This window comes from Cylas formicarius, unplaced genomic scaffold (genome assembly GCF_029955315.1).
Source record: "Cylas formicarius isolate icCylForm1 unplaced genomic scaffold, icCylForm1.1 PGA_scaffold_9__14_contigs__length_23061073, whole genome shotgun sequence".
Lineage (NCBI taxonomy): Eukaryota > Metazoa > Arthropoda > Insecta > Coleoptera > Brentidae > Cylas > Cylas formicarius.
Window position 1 is genome coordinate 9,571,302 of NW_026844365.1, and position 17,917 is coordinate 9,589,218.

General features: G+C 34.9%; 2 protein-coding genes across 2 annotated transcripts in view; both read left to right on the top strand.

Annotated features, from left to right (window-relative positions):
* The window catches only part of LOC132707521 (homeobox protein caupolican-like), an 87,972-nt gene that overhangs the window by 9,216 nt on the left and 60,839 nt on the right, over positions 1-17,917 (top strand). The window lies entirely within an intron of this gene.
* Positions 6,203-7,372, top strand: LOC132707330 (uncharacterized). The gene is made up of 2 exons (XM_060679136.1): positions 6,203-6,616; positions 6,677-7,372. Exons 1-2 carry the CDS (start codon positions 6,203-6,205, stop codon positions 7,370-7,372), a joined length of 1,110 nt encoding a protein of 369 aa, XP_060535119.1.

A 17,917-nucleotide genomic window follows, 5' to 3' on the forward strand; every position in this document is an offset into this window, starting at 1 on the left:
AAATATAAGGAAGAAGGTGGCCTCCTGCGCCTATTCTGTTTATCATTTGCACAACAAAATTCTTAGATTTCGTCGAGTACTGTAAAATGTAGTCATATACTGACGACAAGCAACTCTACCAGTTATCTGGCTCCTCTCGTCTACAGCGCGAATGCCAAAATATGAACGGTAACTTTGAACGAATTGATCATGGTTTTTCGATATTAATTCTTGGATATTAACCGTTTCGTTTCTGAAACATTCAAAACAATAGGCAATTACTTTGTCATTAGCAAAATATTTGGTGTTACTTTTAGGCACAAAAATTCGTTTTGAAAAACATACCTCGCACTGTACACACGAGGTCGTGTCAAAGGTTTGTATAGCTCGAGACAATTTCTAAGTGGAAATCCGCATCAACCACAAGCTGAACTGGACCAATATGAAGACGCGGCGCTTGATCCACCTTAGTCGTCTTAAAACGAAATACCGTGGAATACCTTATTATTATTATTATTGTTATTGTTATTATTATTATTATTATTATTATTATTATTATTATTATTATTATTATTATTATTATTATTATTATTATATTATCATGATTCTTTTCCTCAACTGAAGCTGGAACTTTCACCTGCACAATAACTTTGGTGTTTTCTTCATGTTTGGGCTAGGCTCGGGCTGGTGGAGAGAAATTTCATTCTTTTCCACTAGATCCTCTTTTTTTCTTTTCACAGTTATGCCCCATTCAGAAACTTGCGCGTTATATGGCATGTCTGAATAATTACGCATTTTTGCATAATTTCGTACAATCGTGTTGATACGCTTAGTTTATGGATATTTGCTGAAATTATTATGGGGTCTGTCTCTACTTTTTTGAGTTTCCAGACATTTTTGATCTCTCTTGCCAGGTTCTCATACTTTGTAATTTTTTCGACTTCCGTTTTAGAAACGTTCTCACTAAGTGGACACGCCACATCTATAATAAATGCATCTTCGTTTTGTTTATCAATTGTCAATTTTTTTTAAAGAGAGGAAATGCATCATGCACGAGTGGCCGTCTTTTATCTGGACAAAACAGTGTGGGAGTCTTAACACCATTTTCTTGCAGCTACTAGGTCGTTTTATATTTGGCATCAGCCTCGTTAGCCTTGCCACCCGATCTTCAGCTTTCTCTATTCTGTTTTCAATATGTCTCTTAAAGCTAAGCCGTTCGTCCAATGAGATACGTAGATATTTTCCGGTTTTGCTTGGTTGTATTTCCACCGCACCCAGATTGATTCGTATGTTTTTTGCGGGGCCAGCTGTAGCTTATGCAATTTCATCCACACCATGATTCGTTTCAGGCATTCGTTTGTATTTCTTGATAATACGTGCTCGTTTTCAGCTGTCACCACCAGTGCTAAGTCGTCGGCAAAACCAATACTTCATCGTAAGCTATGTTCCAGAGTGTTGGTCTTAGAACTGAGCCCTGTGGGACCCCTGCACTTATGTTGATGTTTTTACCTTTTACTATTTGGACCGCACTGGGAGATGCGTATGTTATTCAGTTCTCGTATAGTTACTCCATAGTTGGCTGAGTTAAATGCATTTTTAGCATTTAGCATTACAAGCGCGCACCACGAGTTTGTGCATTCTCTCGATATTTTAATTACCGCGTCTAATGCTTGGATTGTTGTTTTTGCTTAACGGAGACCAAATTGATTTGCATGAAGACCCATATTTCTTTCGATTTCTTTCTCAAGCTTTGTCCTTATGACTGCTTCAAATAGCTTATTGATAGTACTCAGCATGCACAAAGGTCTGAATGCCGATAAGCTTTCAGTATAAAAACCATTTTTGCCAGTTTCCACTCTTCGGGAAAGAGTTGATCTTTTAACAGCATGTTCAGGACATTTAGCATATGTGTCGGCACAGCGTTCACCGTCTCCTTAATTGCTTCAGGCGGAATACCATCTAATCCTGGAGCTCTGCCATTTTTTAAGCTCTGCGCAACGACCGTTGTATCTATTAATACCGGACGATGCGAGTATAGCAGACCTATTTTCGAGAATTGATTTTGGTTCATATATATTTTTCATATATAAGTTTCCATTTCAAGCCCAGTTGTTGATGTTGATGTATGATTTTTGCCAGTTAATTGTGCCCTCCTAAGTAAGCTTTATTTGCTAGTGCCCTACACCCACCCATGATGTGTTCTGTTGATTCTTCAGTATTGCTACATTTCCTACATTTATCAGTGGTGTTGATTTTAAATATATTATTATTATTATTATTATTATTATCATTATTATGATTATTAAACCTTCATTCTAAATTATGTTTTGGTTTCTGTAAGCAGGACCAGAATGCAACCTCGGGGCACCACCGTGTTGTCGTACGTTACAATGTAAGCCCAATAAAATCGAATCTATATAATTCGTTCCCATGCGCCTCGTCGTTGGACATAATTTGAAGTAATAAATACAGTAATTAATGCAATTTTACGTGGCCATATCTGGCCGCATCTGACATGCACTCGCATGACGGAAATGCAGAACAAGCGTTAGAAAATATATCATCGCAGGGTCATCTGTGCCCCCCCCCCCCCAACTGGGCAAAAGCGGTTGCGTGCTTTTATTGTTGTGTTTTTTCCTGAGAATCTCGTATCGATTTTGACCTCAATTTTACAAATTTACGCAAAATAAAACCTTTCAGCACGAAATAAATATTTCTATAATCTCTGCCCATGTTTTTGGCACAATTTATTTTCGGTTTATTTCATACATTTTAATTAACGTAAATCTTATTATAACCATCTGACACACTGTCGTCATAAACATTCCTGAACTTCTGAGCACTTTATGTCCTTATTTCACTGCTTTATCTTTATTTATGTCGGTGTTGCCACATGTTAACAAATCGTCGAGTCCTTCGCACGTATTTAAACGCACGCACATTTTTCAAAGTTGCAAGAGGCGGTTCGAACATTTTTTTTAAGTGTAAATTCAAAACAAGCACCTAACCTTCTACGAAATACTTTTTGAACAAGATAGTGGTCAAATATTATATTATTATATTTAAACTATATGTTGAAGTAATTTTTGCCAACAACTTGAAAACAAGTGTAATAAAAAATTAAGTATGTTATAGTCAATACCGATAAAATATACAGGGTGTTGGGTTTAAAAAAATATCAAATAGGCTGAAATTTTTAATTATTCTTTAAAATCAAATCATTGAACGCACGGTGCAGGTATACTTTGTCTTAAAATATATCGTCTTGACTTTTGGCGGCAACCGTCGAAATAATCGATCGATATTGTAGGATAGAGCATCAGGGACGGACTTCTAAGATGTTTTTAAAATAGGAATACAAATATACAAAAATAAATACAAAAGACCAATAACTACTTAAAAAAATTCGTTCTGTTCTAATCTAATCTAATTCTATTTCACTCGCAGGTACATCGTTAAGATTAATTACAGTGGGTTTTTTTGCATGCAAATATAAGAATCTTCAATTCTTACAGCGTAATACAATTATATGGAGAAAGACGTCGTTCATAGTACATGTTATAAAGTATTTTTTCCAATACTTAAGGTGATTAAAGCTATCTGATAAACTGTCTTTATAATTTTTATATTGGTTAGTCTTGTCTGACTACCTCAGCTTGTAATAAATGTTAAAAATTAATGTTAAATTTTGGTGCTCATTCTTACCTTAAAATAATATTTTTAAAAATGTAACACTATTGTTGAAGTTTCAGGAGATTTCCAACAAAATACCAGTTTCGTTCCACGTTTAGTATTTTTTAAAATTTAAAATTTGTTCAACAAAATAGTGATCAAATACAGAAATATTTATATACTGTAGTAAAATAAAAATCACCTATTTTCCTATTTTTGACAACATCTTGAAAACAATAGTAAGATTTTGATTTGAGTAAGTATAGGATTGAATGAGAGAGAGGAAGACGTAAAGCAGTAAGCTCCATCCGTTCTGCGAAACTTTCTCATATATATTGTCTTCTTCTCGCTCATGCTTTAAGTTTTCATACTTTGCTAATGATGTTAAAGAAGGCAAGATGATTAAAACTATCTTCTAAGCTGTCTACTTTACATGGTAGTAAATGATAAAAATTAATGTTAAATGTTGACGCTCTTTCTTACCTTATAATATATTTTGAGAAATTGTTAAACTTTTAAGAGATGTAAAACAAAATATCAGTTGTCACTGCGAGACGGTAAGATTGAAAATTACGTTTTTTTTTTTTCATTCAATAATTCACTATTACTCTTAGACTTTTTAGTTTCGAATTTTTCTTAGCCCTATTCTACATCTGTTCTGCTAAACTATCAGTGTTCTGTTCGCTCATGCTTTAAGTTTGCATACTTTGCTAATGATGTTAAAGAAAACAAGATAATTAAAACTATGCGCTAAGCTGACGTTAAAAACGATAAAAATTAATGTTAGATGTTGACGCTCTTTCTTAGCTTATAATATATAAAATATCGGTTGTCACTGTGAGACTGTAAGATTGAAAATTACTTTTCTTTTCATTCAATCGTTCACTATTACCCTTAGACTTTTTAGTTTCGGATTTTTCTTAGGCCTATTTTACATTTGGAGCATATCTCCTAAACGACCAAAACGGTCCGAAATTTAGCATTTGGTTGCATATAGAGTTTTGACCGCATAAAGCGTAACCTCGCGGGTTTTTCTACCACGAAAACAAAGACCTTTGACCCGTCACCCGTCTGACCGCTGACGCGAGCGAACCAGAACCGAGAGGCCGGGCACAAAGACGCATTAAAATAAGTTAATAACATTTTAATAACGCGTAGGCAGAACGCCGTTTGCCGTACATATATTAACGACCGAAAACATGCCATTGTTTCAAATGGCGACCGCATTACCGTTTACATTTAATTTACCGGTTTATCGTACATGCGGTTTCTTTTTCTAACGCGTTTTCCCATCGCGCGTTTTTTTTTTTTTTCGTTTAATAACACGTGCGACGGAATAAAAAAGCAATTAAGCTACTTCCGTACGTCGGACAAGACATCCCCTGCGTGTGTGCGCGGAGGTTCGCGCACCTGCGCCGCACCGTCTCTCACTTTGTATTATCGACCGATTGTCTTTGTAATATCGAGTTAAATGCGTCGTTAAAAAGTTTGCTTCCTTCGCCTAATGGGTACCGAACGAGACCTCCGAGGAACCGGCTACGTCATCAGAATACTAACGAACATACTCTTTAAAATGACCAGAGGAAGCCAATTTACTTGAAAAGTTGCACACTAAAGTCAACTTACCATTTGGCAATCCTAATTGACGTTAATTGACTGAAAAATATATTAATTACGATCAATTATACGACATTATAAACCTGTAACTCCTAAATTGCAATTTAGTGTTCCCAATTTCCTCAAATTAGATAAATAAGTTGTAATTACATTCAATTACTCAATCTAGCATAACTCTGCCAATACGTTAACGTTGCTTGAGTTCCACTAATAATAATAATAATAATAATCAACTTTATTTCACATTGTGTCATAAATACATTACCTAAAAATAATATACCATACACAAAGGAAATCGGCGTCAAAAAATGAAAAGGCACTAGATATTCTTACAAATTTCAATTACATCGTATTAATTAAATAATTATTTAAATATTACAGAAAAAATCTTCTATGGAGTAAGGTTCTAACTCTATCAATAACTTTTTTATTGTGTATTTAAAATTTTTTATCTACAACCATTTAATAATAGACGCATAATACTTCTGACAGTGAGAGTATTATGCTACGCATAATACAACAAGTGTAATTATATCATAAAAAAACAAGTGTAATAAAATATTCTGGAATTCTTAATAATCCGGGCTTCAATTAATCGGCGCAGAATTCACACATTTCATTTATTATTTTTATGAAAATTTACTATAAAGTTACCCATATTAAAGTCATACACACGTTACCAATTCAATTCTATTATTCAAAAACAGTTCAAAAAATACAAACCAATATGACAATAATTAAAAAGAATTAGTAGGCCGTGCAGGCTAAATCTGACAGCGCGCAGCGGGTATCCATAGCGACAGCTTACCCGACGCGACGCTCATCGTGAATACAAACATTTTCTTTCATGAAATAATAATTGTAAAGTAAATAATATTCATATAGAGAAGCTTTAAAATTTCGCCTTGCAATTAAAACATAAGATTTAATAAAAATGGAGTCTGAAAACGAAGTACTAACACCCCCGGAAATTCGAGCGGCAGCGGAAGCTGCGTCTCTGGATTTACTTCCCAAGAAATCAAGAAACAATTATGAAATTGCCTACAACAATTTCATGGATTGGCGATCAAGAAACAAGGCCACCTCCTTCTCTGAAGATACATTATTAGTGTATTTCAAAGAATTGGCTAAAAAGTATAAGTCGTCCTCCTTGTGGACGTTTTATTCCATGCTGAAAAGCACACTTTATATTAAACACAATGTCAAGATCGACCACTACGCGAAGCTACATGCTTTATTAAAAAGACAATCAGAAGGCTATCAACCCAAAAAATCTAAGGCATTTACCGGACAGGAAATAAATAAATTTATTTATGAAGCTCCTGATACAAAATATTTGGCTACAAAGGTAAGGAATGATAAGACGTTACATACCTACGGTATTTACCAAGAGGTGTTAATTTTTTAGGTTGCATTAATTATGGGAGTGATGGGTGCATGCCGCTCAAATGAACTACATGCAATGAAAATACAACACGTTACATTTTATGAAGGTTGCACTAGAGTAATAGTTCCCGTTACGAAGACCAAGATCCCTAGGAATTTTACTATTACTGAGAAGTTCCATGATATTGTTAAAAAATATGCAAATCCGAGACTGCCAAATGCATCAGATTCTTTTTTTATGAATTTTCAAAATGGAAAATGCACAAAACAAGTTATCGGCATTAACAAGTTTGCCAAAATGGGCAGAGAAATTGCAAGTTTCTTACAAATCAAAAACCCAGAAAGATATACCGGGCACTGTCTACGACGATCTTCAGCCACATTGTATGTCGACGCAGGGGCAAGTATGACAGCTCTGAAGCGCCACGGAGGCTGGAAGTCGGCTTCTGTAGCTGAAGGCTATATTGCAGACTCGCAGAAGAACAAGACCGATGCAGCTACTAAAATATTAAGTCAAATCAACCCTAATTGTAATATTAATAACAGTACTTTTGTTTCTACCCCCTCACAATATCCAGGTATGTCTACTATTACGAGCGAATCTTCTCATAACACTTTTTCGATTAGTAAAGACACCACGGACATTAGTATTGGTACTACACCAACTACGATGAATTTCAATAACTGCCCTAATATAACAATCAATTTTATGAAATAGACAGAGTAATACATAATGATCCTATTAAGCGTCAATTTAAAAATAATTGTGTGCTGAAGTGTAAATGTTAATTAAATATTATTAAACTTATTAAATGTTCAATCCAGGACTTTCATTGAATTTATTCCTTATTACATCACAACTCATAACACATAAACATATAACATAAACAGCATACATAAACAGTAACCAGTGTTGATATTGAGTGAATGGTAGAATCTAAAAATGTATGATATTATGTTCCATTTCATATAAAGCAAGTTAACATCCACTTCCGGCCTAACCGAAAGTGCCACCATCTTGAGAATATTCTAGCTGAATTGCTCTGCCATCAGCATTAGCTTCCTACCGAATTTTCAGGTTTCTCCCATGTATAGTTTTTTTTCACAATAAAATGACACATTTCAATTCCGGTGAGGTACCCTATATAAGTGGATGGTTGTAGATAAAGTATAGTATTTGACTCGAGTATTATGGACCATAATAAACTCAGATGATTATAACACTCGCCGCAAGCGGCTCGTTTTATAAATCATCCTCGTTTATTATGGCCTTCATAATACGCTCGTTAAATAATATACTATTAGATTTGCCATTGTTTTTACCTCATTTGGTAATTTATTATACAATTTCATGCAGATGTAATAAGGACTCCTTTCAGTTAAGGTTAAACGGTGAATAGGGTAATTTTTAAAAAGGAATATCAATGCTTCATTAATATATAGAGCATATACAGTAAAAATACCTTCAGCCTTGAACAGCTCTCTCTAAATTGCATTTTTTTTGACAGTGCGAAGAGTCCTCTTTTGAACCACGAAAATTTTCCGTAGTTGACCACTACCTCCCCAAATGATAATTCCATACCTCATACGCGACTGAATGTTTGCAAAATACATAATTTTTAAAGTTTCCTTATTCATATAATTTGCAACGACTCTAATTCCATAACAAATTGAATTTAGTTTATTTAGCAGATAATCAATATGTTCAGACCAATCAATTTGTAAACCTAAGAAATTAGTGCTATTTACAATACTTTCTTTACCTATCCCTATTGCTAATGGTATTTCAACTCTACATGATTTAGTTCTAAACATAATTAAATTCGTTTTCTCTTTGTTTAATATCAATTTATTTCCTAGAAACCAGTCATAAGCCCTTGTAAAAATATCGTTGCCTTTATCACTAACCTCAGAGAGATTATTAATATTTATTGAAATTTAGCAACCCTTGTCGCATAAATTCGCCAATTAGTTCTGTGAGCTATCAGAAGCAAATTATCGGCAAACCTAAATCATTTCGGATTCATAAAATAGTTTATAAAAAAATTATAAAAAAAAATAATATTAAGTTAAATTAACATAAAATAGTTGCACAGAAGAAACAGAGATCCGCAGAGATGTGCGTGCTATCTCCGATAGTGTTTAACAACACAGAACAGCCACCAAATTCTTATAAACAATCAATACATAGAAAAAGTTAAGCGTTGTAATACTTATCCACAATTATAAATAGTAATAATGACTGTTCTGTAAAAGTCAAAACCAGAACAGGACTGGCGAGAACAACGTTTATAAAAATGAAAAGACTGTGATTATTGTAGCGACCTCAGCTGTATTATGGTGCGGAGGCATGGACTCTGAAGAAATGCTAAGGGTAAAATGAACCGACAGTGTGACGAACAAGGAAATCACGAGAAGAATAAGAAAAGAGAAAGAAGTTATTATTACAATAAAAAAACCAAAACTTTAGTTTTAATTGCACTCCTGACACCGTGGATTGATAGCAATAGGTTTTCTTCGTATATCTGGAGTATTATATCTTTAAAAGAAGTAGTATCATATTTTTGCTATTTAAGAAATACCTAATATTGCCAACAAGTGTGGGGCAGCTTTAAAGGCAATAAAAATTTAAATATAAGATAAATTACAAACTTTGGAAATCTTGAGATTTGTTAATAGAATACGCCAAAACGACACTACCTACTTGGAAAACCCTGTATAAGCTGAGCGGCATCTGTCAAACTGATTGAGTAGTGACCTGAGGTGGCTTCTACTTGAAAATCCGTTTAACAAAATAAATAAAAACCAATCAGATTTTCACGAAATTATATATATTCACATTTTCAACAAAACCGTGTCTTTATCAAATGTAATATTTACAAACTACCTGCTACTATATATACCGAGAAATGACAATAAAACCTTAATTAATGTTGTTGTGAGAATTTAAGTTTAATAATGGAGAGGTATCTAAATCTGTTTGATCGTTAACCCATACATTTGAATGTCTCATTTTGTTAATCTCCACGGCTTCCGATAAATTAAATTTTCTATTTTTTGTGGCTGCATGTAAAATATCAAAATTGTCGTCAAAAATGTGTTTTTCTATGTTTAAATGTGTAGCATATTTAGAATCTAAACTAGCTCTTTTATGTTCGTTAGTGCGTTTCTTGAAGGATCTACCTGTTTGTCCAATATAAATTTTAGGACAAGATCTGTATTTCAACCTGTAGACACCTGATTTTTGAGATTTTGGACATTTCGTATAAATAAAAAATAAAAAACAACAAATCAATTTTAATCCAAAAATGTCGAAATGTATAGGGTGGTCCATTTAAAATAACCAAGTCGATGTCGGGTGGACACTTTTGCGACACCCTCTATCAACAAAATCGTAATATTATAAATCTCCAAGGGTTCGAGAAACTTTTTTCGTATCTCCTACACTTTCAGTACTGCGAAGTATCAACACAGTGACAAGAAACAAAGAAAGGTTTAACATAATCATAAGTCATTCATGTAAATAATGAACAGCAAATCCAATATGGAGCCTAGTGACGACACTCATGAGCTTACCTCTTCTGCATCGACCACCTGGATTTTATCCACTGAAGGAATTAAGCATCTCTTATATTCTAAGCCTATGCCACGCAACGAGACTCTAATTAAACTCTATCGCTACAGGTTTGACGAGTTTACTGAAAATATAATCAATTAGCCAAAGTCCTTTTTTGATCCCCCCCTTTTTCCGCGTCTCACGATCAACTTACATAATTCCTCACGGCACGCAGCGGATGCCTTATGAATATGCGCGCCATGTTTTACGCACACGTTTTTCATTGCGGAATCATAAATCAATTTAATTGAAAATTAATTTATTAAAATCGTCGCGGTTTGTAAAACAAAGCAGCTTGTACGTGTACGAGTGATGTTCTCGACGATAACTCGTATACTTACGCGTAAATTGCGGGTAATTAACCTCGAGGAGAGGTTGGCGTGCTATTCACGGTGGGCAAATCTTTCAAATTAGCACCCAAAAATTATAAAAATCCAAGTATTCGAAAGTTATAAAATTTGTGAAAAAGGTGGCGTATTTATGGGCTTCTTTTTAATGTATTTTGTGTATATTGTATGTAAAGGAATACTTCACAATATAATATTTTATGTTATGTGCAAATGAGGTCAGCCTTTCTTTAGAAATCACCTTTTTCTAGCGTGCGGGAAGCGTCACTTTACACGTCAATTTCGTTTCCCATGGATCCGAGCCACTTCGGAGATTTCCGGGATTTGGGAGCAATCGGATGTTTTCGGAGATATTTCCCACGCTTTAAATTTTGACGTTTGTTAATTCTGACGGTCATGTCAGTGAATGTATTCGTGTTGTTTTGCGAAAATGGTCCCACGGTCCACACTGGGGCAGGAGAGCTCAAAACTTGGCATAGATTCTCAAACGTAGTAAATATTTAAAAAATGACTAATTTCATATAAAAAAATTGCCTATAAAAATAAATGTTATTCCAAAATCTATAATAATAGTGCACATATTTAAAAAAAAATGGGTATATTTTTTTGTAAACTTTGTATCATAATAATGTGGCTCAAAATATACTGTTAATATTGAAATCATGAATATAATAATTATTATTAGTCATCATAATCATCACTATCATCATTATCATTGCTGGAAGACGGGTAGATGTCATCACTATGAGCATCATTGTCTGAGTCCAATGGTTCTTCTTCGTTGTCAAGATCTTCATTATCAGGTGGGGGTGTAGATACTAGTAAATCCAGAGCTTCCCTTGGCAAACGTTGATATTTTTTTGTCAATATCTTCTTCTTGCTTGTTATTGCAGGATCTGAGCTCAATAAAAGTAAATTGAAAATATCCTCATTGGATTTTTTACGGCTACATTTTCGGGAATAGTGTTCTCTATATCTTTTAAAATCCTTGTTTCGCGCTTCTTGAGCCTCTTCGGTTAATTGGCCAATGGGTAGTAAAGCATGGGCTATTATTTCGGGCCCATGAATGAGGAATTTGTGGACTGTGGGGGGCATGTGGTACCAGGGGTATCATGTGCGAATTCTCGGAACTTGTCGACATTTATTTGTTGACCACTAGAAACTACTGTTAATATTGTATGCATGAGCCTGATCAGGTTGATATCAATATTTGTAATTTCGGCAGAGAGCTCAGGGTTTTTGAAAAAGCGTATAGCGGTATTCCCGTCATTCGAGTTGCCAAAACCGGGTTTAGGTCTATCAATGATTAAACCGGTTTTTTCTTTAAACAGCTTTTGAATCCTTGTTTTCGTTTCTGCAACTATCTCTTTATCATTTCCGCGGGATTGCCACTTTTCAATTGGAAGTTTATATGATAAATGTAATAGACATTCAAAAAAACGGATCCAACCGTGTAATACTGATATCCCGAATTGCAGGTTTTCTGTTTTTATTTCTCTGTTTACCATTTTGTCAATTGAATTGAATTCTTGCGATCTTGCTCCGCAAATATAGCATTGTTGTGTAGATGAGGTCTCTGTTAGGGCGTTACATACTTTGACATCGATCATTGCGAAAGTAAGCCTATGAGCGACTGAAATTGATTTGCCCCCGAGAGATAAATCAGTGCTGCTTAGTGTATCTATTTCTTTATCCACTCTACTTTTTTCAGCTAAAGACACTTGCGTTGATTCCTTAATGAATTCAATTTTCACAGGTCTACAGTATCGTGTGGATGATGGACAAGGATTCTGCTAGATCACTAATGGGTTCTTACTATCTAGATCGCATATAAGACGAAGAGGAACAAGTGATGTTATAAAAACAGCTGGATCGCTCGATTCAGATCCATGAAACGCCTGCTTAGAAGAACTATGACCTGAGCTTCCATCGAAACCCCACTTCGTAATTAAACAAAGCTTTAATCATCAATCATCAATAGGCGTTCTGCAGTGTGGCATTTTTTCTTTTCTGCTTGCACAACTTTATAAAAAGGAAATTTTTCGGGGTCGCACCTTCTAACTAAGCAATACTGGTGTCTTGACAACTCGGCGTCCACCAATAAAGCTAGAGCATTTTCACCTGATATTAGACGACATTTACTTTCTTCCATCTTCATGAACGCCTTTTTATATTTACTTGCCCGTTTTGGAGAAATTGACATGTCCTGCATTAATTTTGAGGCCTGTGTTTGTCCCGCTGCCCTTAGAGTCATCTGGGTACTCACCTGAACTAGACAAGTATATATAGCGCGCTATTGGCCTAAGATGTTTGTTTTATTGTAGGCATATATATTAGGAATACAAATAACAATATGGCAATTTTCTTATTGATATTTCATATATTTACTTTATGCCAAGTTTGGAGGTCATTGGCCCCAGTGTGCGGCCGTAGAAAAAGTATACTATGCAACACGTTCGTGAAACTTTTTAACTCACTCGTTTATTAAAAACTCGCTCCGTTGCGCTCCGCTCATGTCAAATAAACTCAAATGTCGTTTACCGCACTTGTTGGATAATACTATTAACAATATAAGTTTTTTGTGACATTTTTTTTCTGCAGGGACATGTTTTTTTTTAATGCGCTAACGTGTTGTGTGATTGTATGATATTCGACACGTTGCAGTGCTCCGCTTTTAGGTTCCTTGTTATTGAGCACTCTCCTCCGATTCGTTGTCATATTTCTGTAGTTCTTGTGGTTTATAGTATAATATTGTATAATCCGTTCTTGTTTTGTCTCTTATTGTTGTTGTCATTTGGTGTACTGGTAATATTCTGTACTAAAGCTATGCCTTGAAAGATTCTTTTATTTGCATTTTTTAACGCGTAATATTTGTAACATAGTAGTGGAGATGAAAAATACAAATACATGCCATTTTTCAAGTAATGTGTAGAAGACGCAAGTTACTCTAAAATCTTGCTATTTTGTGCCGTAATTTTCTTGTTAGCTTTTTTTGGGAAAACTATTTTGCATGACTGATTTCTAAGTAAGAAAGAGATACTGTTTTTACTCAGATTAAATATACCGTTTTCGAGATAATTGGATTGTTAACCGTTTTTTTATAACTTCGGAAGTGGCAGGATTTGTTTTTGACATTTATCAACAAATCTTTTCTGTTCCCTGAAGCGTGCTGTCCTGTTTGCATTTAACTAATGGTATAACTTTTATCTATCCCCAAACATGTAAATCCAGCTTGGGCCGCGCTGTACAATATTGATAAAATAACAATATGTTTTTAAATCTGAATAAAACTTAGCCATTGAAATTTGGGGGCGTGATAATCCTTTGAAAGTAAACCGATAGCCTCGAAATCGCCAACAAAGTCGACCACAAAAACGCTCTCGTGTAATTTAAATTATATTACCCATGTTGCTATGCGAAATGTCAATTAATAAATCCTTAATACGTCGGACGAGGATCGTGTTCATTTAGAACCTGCAAGTTTGTCGATCGTAACTCAAAAACGCGTTTGTCCGTCGTGGACAGGATTGTAGGTACTTTCTTCGAACCGTTTATAATACCGGGAGGAGTGCGTTTGATTTTCGCCGCCTCCGAGGTGGTCCGGTCTGCATTTTCGTTACGCGATACGCTAGGACGGGGCGATGTGGGCGGTACCTATTTACGCGATTGGTTAGCTTTTCCGTCAAACTCTACGTAATTGGTCCCAATGATGGGGGTGTTTGTAAAGGTACATAAACCGTAGCGTGTTGTCTGCCTATTAAAACCTCCGACACTACAATACGTCGTGAATACGCTGATGAGAGAGAAAGCAAATTCTTGAATCCTGTAATGTAAAATTACCAACCAAATTTGCTGCTTTTGTAGTTCACTCCCCAGTTCCATGGGTCAACTTCATTATTTCCTATCGCAGCAACAAACTGGAAAGAAAATTTTAACCTCAAGGATAAAATAAATAAAAAAAAAAACTTTCGGAAAAACAACAATTTTCAGAATCAAATTTAATCAAAAATTTCCAGCTGTTCGGTTTGTGCTTCTCAAAAACCACCTGGGAGAGATGGAAAAAAAGACTATTGTCTTAGCTTAGTACCAGCAAATTTTCATCGATGATGGCCACAGAACTCACTGGGTACTAACCATGATCACAACAGCGAGCAGTTTCACGAACATAACATAAATTACAAGAATTTGGGTGTAGGGATCGTGCGAGAAATATAAATACCCTAAATTATCAAGTAAAAAAAAGGAAATTTTTTTTAGGAATTATATAGGTAGTTAGCATTACAGGATCGCAAAGTAACAAAACAAGCAAACAACATGTTAGTAGGAAATGTTCATCATCCTGCGGCACACTTAGACTTGGGCTGAAAAGCATGGTTCTTTCATTATTATCAATAGTAACCTATCTTTAATATTGTTTCGATATCAATTTCAATATTTTTTGTTCCTGTGGAACTCAAGTCTTACTTCAAGAATATTTTAATGATCTGTCCCTTTCTTCTGCATATTAGCCTTTAGTAATCCCTGGAGCATGGCAACTATATTGGGTTTCTAATTTCCACATCAATTTATTTATTTTTTTCGTAATATTTGCTATTACAATATGCTGCAATGTATATAAGATGTGTTTTTGCAAGAAGCTGCAATCGCGTTCCTGAGTTAATATCATTTTTAATATTAATGGCACTTTTGAATAGGCTTATTTTAACCACAATTCACTTGAAATCGCAATGACCGTTTAAACCCCTTAGGGCTGGCGGACCTACGTCCTTTTCCCTATAGAAAAAAAAAAACAATTTTTACGTTTATATCACCATTTTTTATCGGGAAGAGCTTGAAGTTCCATCACTTCATTTTCCCGATTTGCGCCAATAAAGGTCACGATTGATTTCACCATTAATTTTGATTAGCGTGATACTCTGGTCGATATGCAAAACCAAATGCGAAACCTACTCGCAAAATATTCTGAATATTGAAACTAATTATCAGTTGCCAGAAAATAATAATCGCGGACGATCGCTACGCGATGTTTCGTCGCGACGAATGAACCGCCCCTCAGACAGAAATCGTTATCGATCTTTGATCAATTAAAGAAGGACTGGCGCGTAATCAATGGATGATAAATCTGTTATTTGCATTTTAAATGGGATTTAAACACCAATTAATTAAGAACGCGCAGGGAGCCAAAGGGCAACAAGCCCGCGCCAAGGCTCAAGAACTAACCGAATTAATTAACGGTTTTAATTAACTAAATGGGCGGTCTGAGGGGGAGGCGGAGGGGGCTTCGACGTCGGTGTAACGGACGCCGCATCACAGAACCTTTTCGAGTTATTATTAATTACTATTATTATTATTATTATATATATTAGTATCATCATGCCTTTCATGCCATGCCATGCCATCGTCATTATTACACGCATTAATGTCGAATATGACATTTTTAAACGCGTTCCAATCACATTTTAATCGCAATATTTTGCATACAGACGGAAATAGACAAACGAATGGTAACCGCGCCTAATAACACAGCTCTACAGTGATTTCGATATTTGAAAGCTGTTGGCTTATATTTTTGAGTGCCCTTTTTCCAAAAAACGTCCTATTTTTGCTCTATCACGTCATTTTTTTTTTATATATTTTAAAAATGGAATTTTATTATCTATGACGTGAATTGATTTTTACGAAATTAAATGTGATTTGGCAACTCGTTGTTGCGTATTTCAACTGTTCTAGAAAGTATAAATATGGAAGGAAGACATTATGTGAACAATCCAAATAACTTTTGGTATATCTATGGTAGTTATGTCATAGAAAAGCAAAGGCTAACTATAACTTTTTTTGTGAAAATTGTATACTAAGCTTATTTTGGTGTAAAAATTAGCGACCAAGCCAAGTCCTGGGCTCCTCATACTGTTCGCTCCGTTTGCATTGTATTAAGCAACTGGCAAAAATGTAGGAAGGAATGTTTAAGCTTTGGTGTTTGGTGTATAGTATAGTGATAGTCTAGGAATCACACTGTTGATTATTATTTTTGTTCGTATAATGTGCAAGGATTCAAAAGAAGAAAAAAACAAAGCTGGACTCTGCTATTCGACCAGTTCCTCATGGACTAGAGGTACCGATACCTACCGCCCCAAAAGAACTAGGAAACCCGACCCAGATAACTCAGATTTGACACCAAATTTTAGACAAGCGTTTAACCAGAGCGAATTAATTAATTTAGTTAGAGATTTGTACCTTCCAAAAGATGCATCTGAATGGTTACCGTCTAGACTTCGTGACAAGCATTTACTGGCACCTGGTGTCACATCAAGTTTCTGCCGGGATGACGAAAAAGAATGTCAATATTTTACTCAGGAAGGACGTTAGTGTATTGCAACAATATTCCTGACTTGGTATCAAAATTACGAAATGTGCCGTATATAAAAGCTGAATGGCGCCTGTTTATTGACTCAAGTAAGCGTAGTTTAAATAGAGTTTTATTGTACGCACTGGCCTCGGTTCCCGTTGCACATTCGGTACATTTAAAAGAAACGTATGGAAGTTTAGGACTTCTTTTGAAGAAAATAAAGTACCAAGAACATCAGCGGATGCTTTATTGTGACCTTAAAGTGCTGTACGTGCTCCTAGGACAACAGGGAGGTTATATAAAATGTTCATGCTTTATTTGTGAGTAGGATATTGGGATACTCGGGCTGGACTCAAATAGAATGGCCCTCTAGAACAAGAATTACACCTGGTAGCAAAAATGCATTAAAAGATAGCTTAGTTGACCCCAAAAAAGTTTTGGTTAGTTTGGTTGGTTGGGTTTCATTGATAAATTTCTTGGGAACTCTAAGGACAAAAACTACGAAAGTATTGTTCAAAATATGTTACAATACAACACTTTCATGGTCTAAGTTTTTTTTTCACTAGGATTCCACTTTTTACTGAATATAAAAATAAATTATTTTACAAATATCTTTTTTTTTCCTTTAATATTTACAAAAAAAAACCTTACGTGAAACAAATAAATGCAAAGAATTTTCTAAAACAGCCTACCAAAATTATATAAAATCATTTTCAAAATTAAAACATCTGTCAGAAAGTTTAATTTTGTAAACCTGTGTAATTGGATTCCGCGATTAACGATAACGGTTTCATGGAAATTGATGGTTAATATGTTTTGAAGTCCCATTTCGTGGTAGTCCGTATGATTTCTGCAAGTACCATTGCGTGATAATTATAGAAAAGAAAGTTACATACTTTATTTATATATATGACAGTCATTTTTAATTTTACCTCTACTGGGTACATATCACGG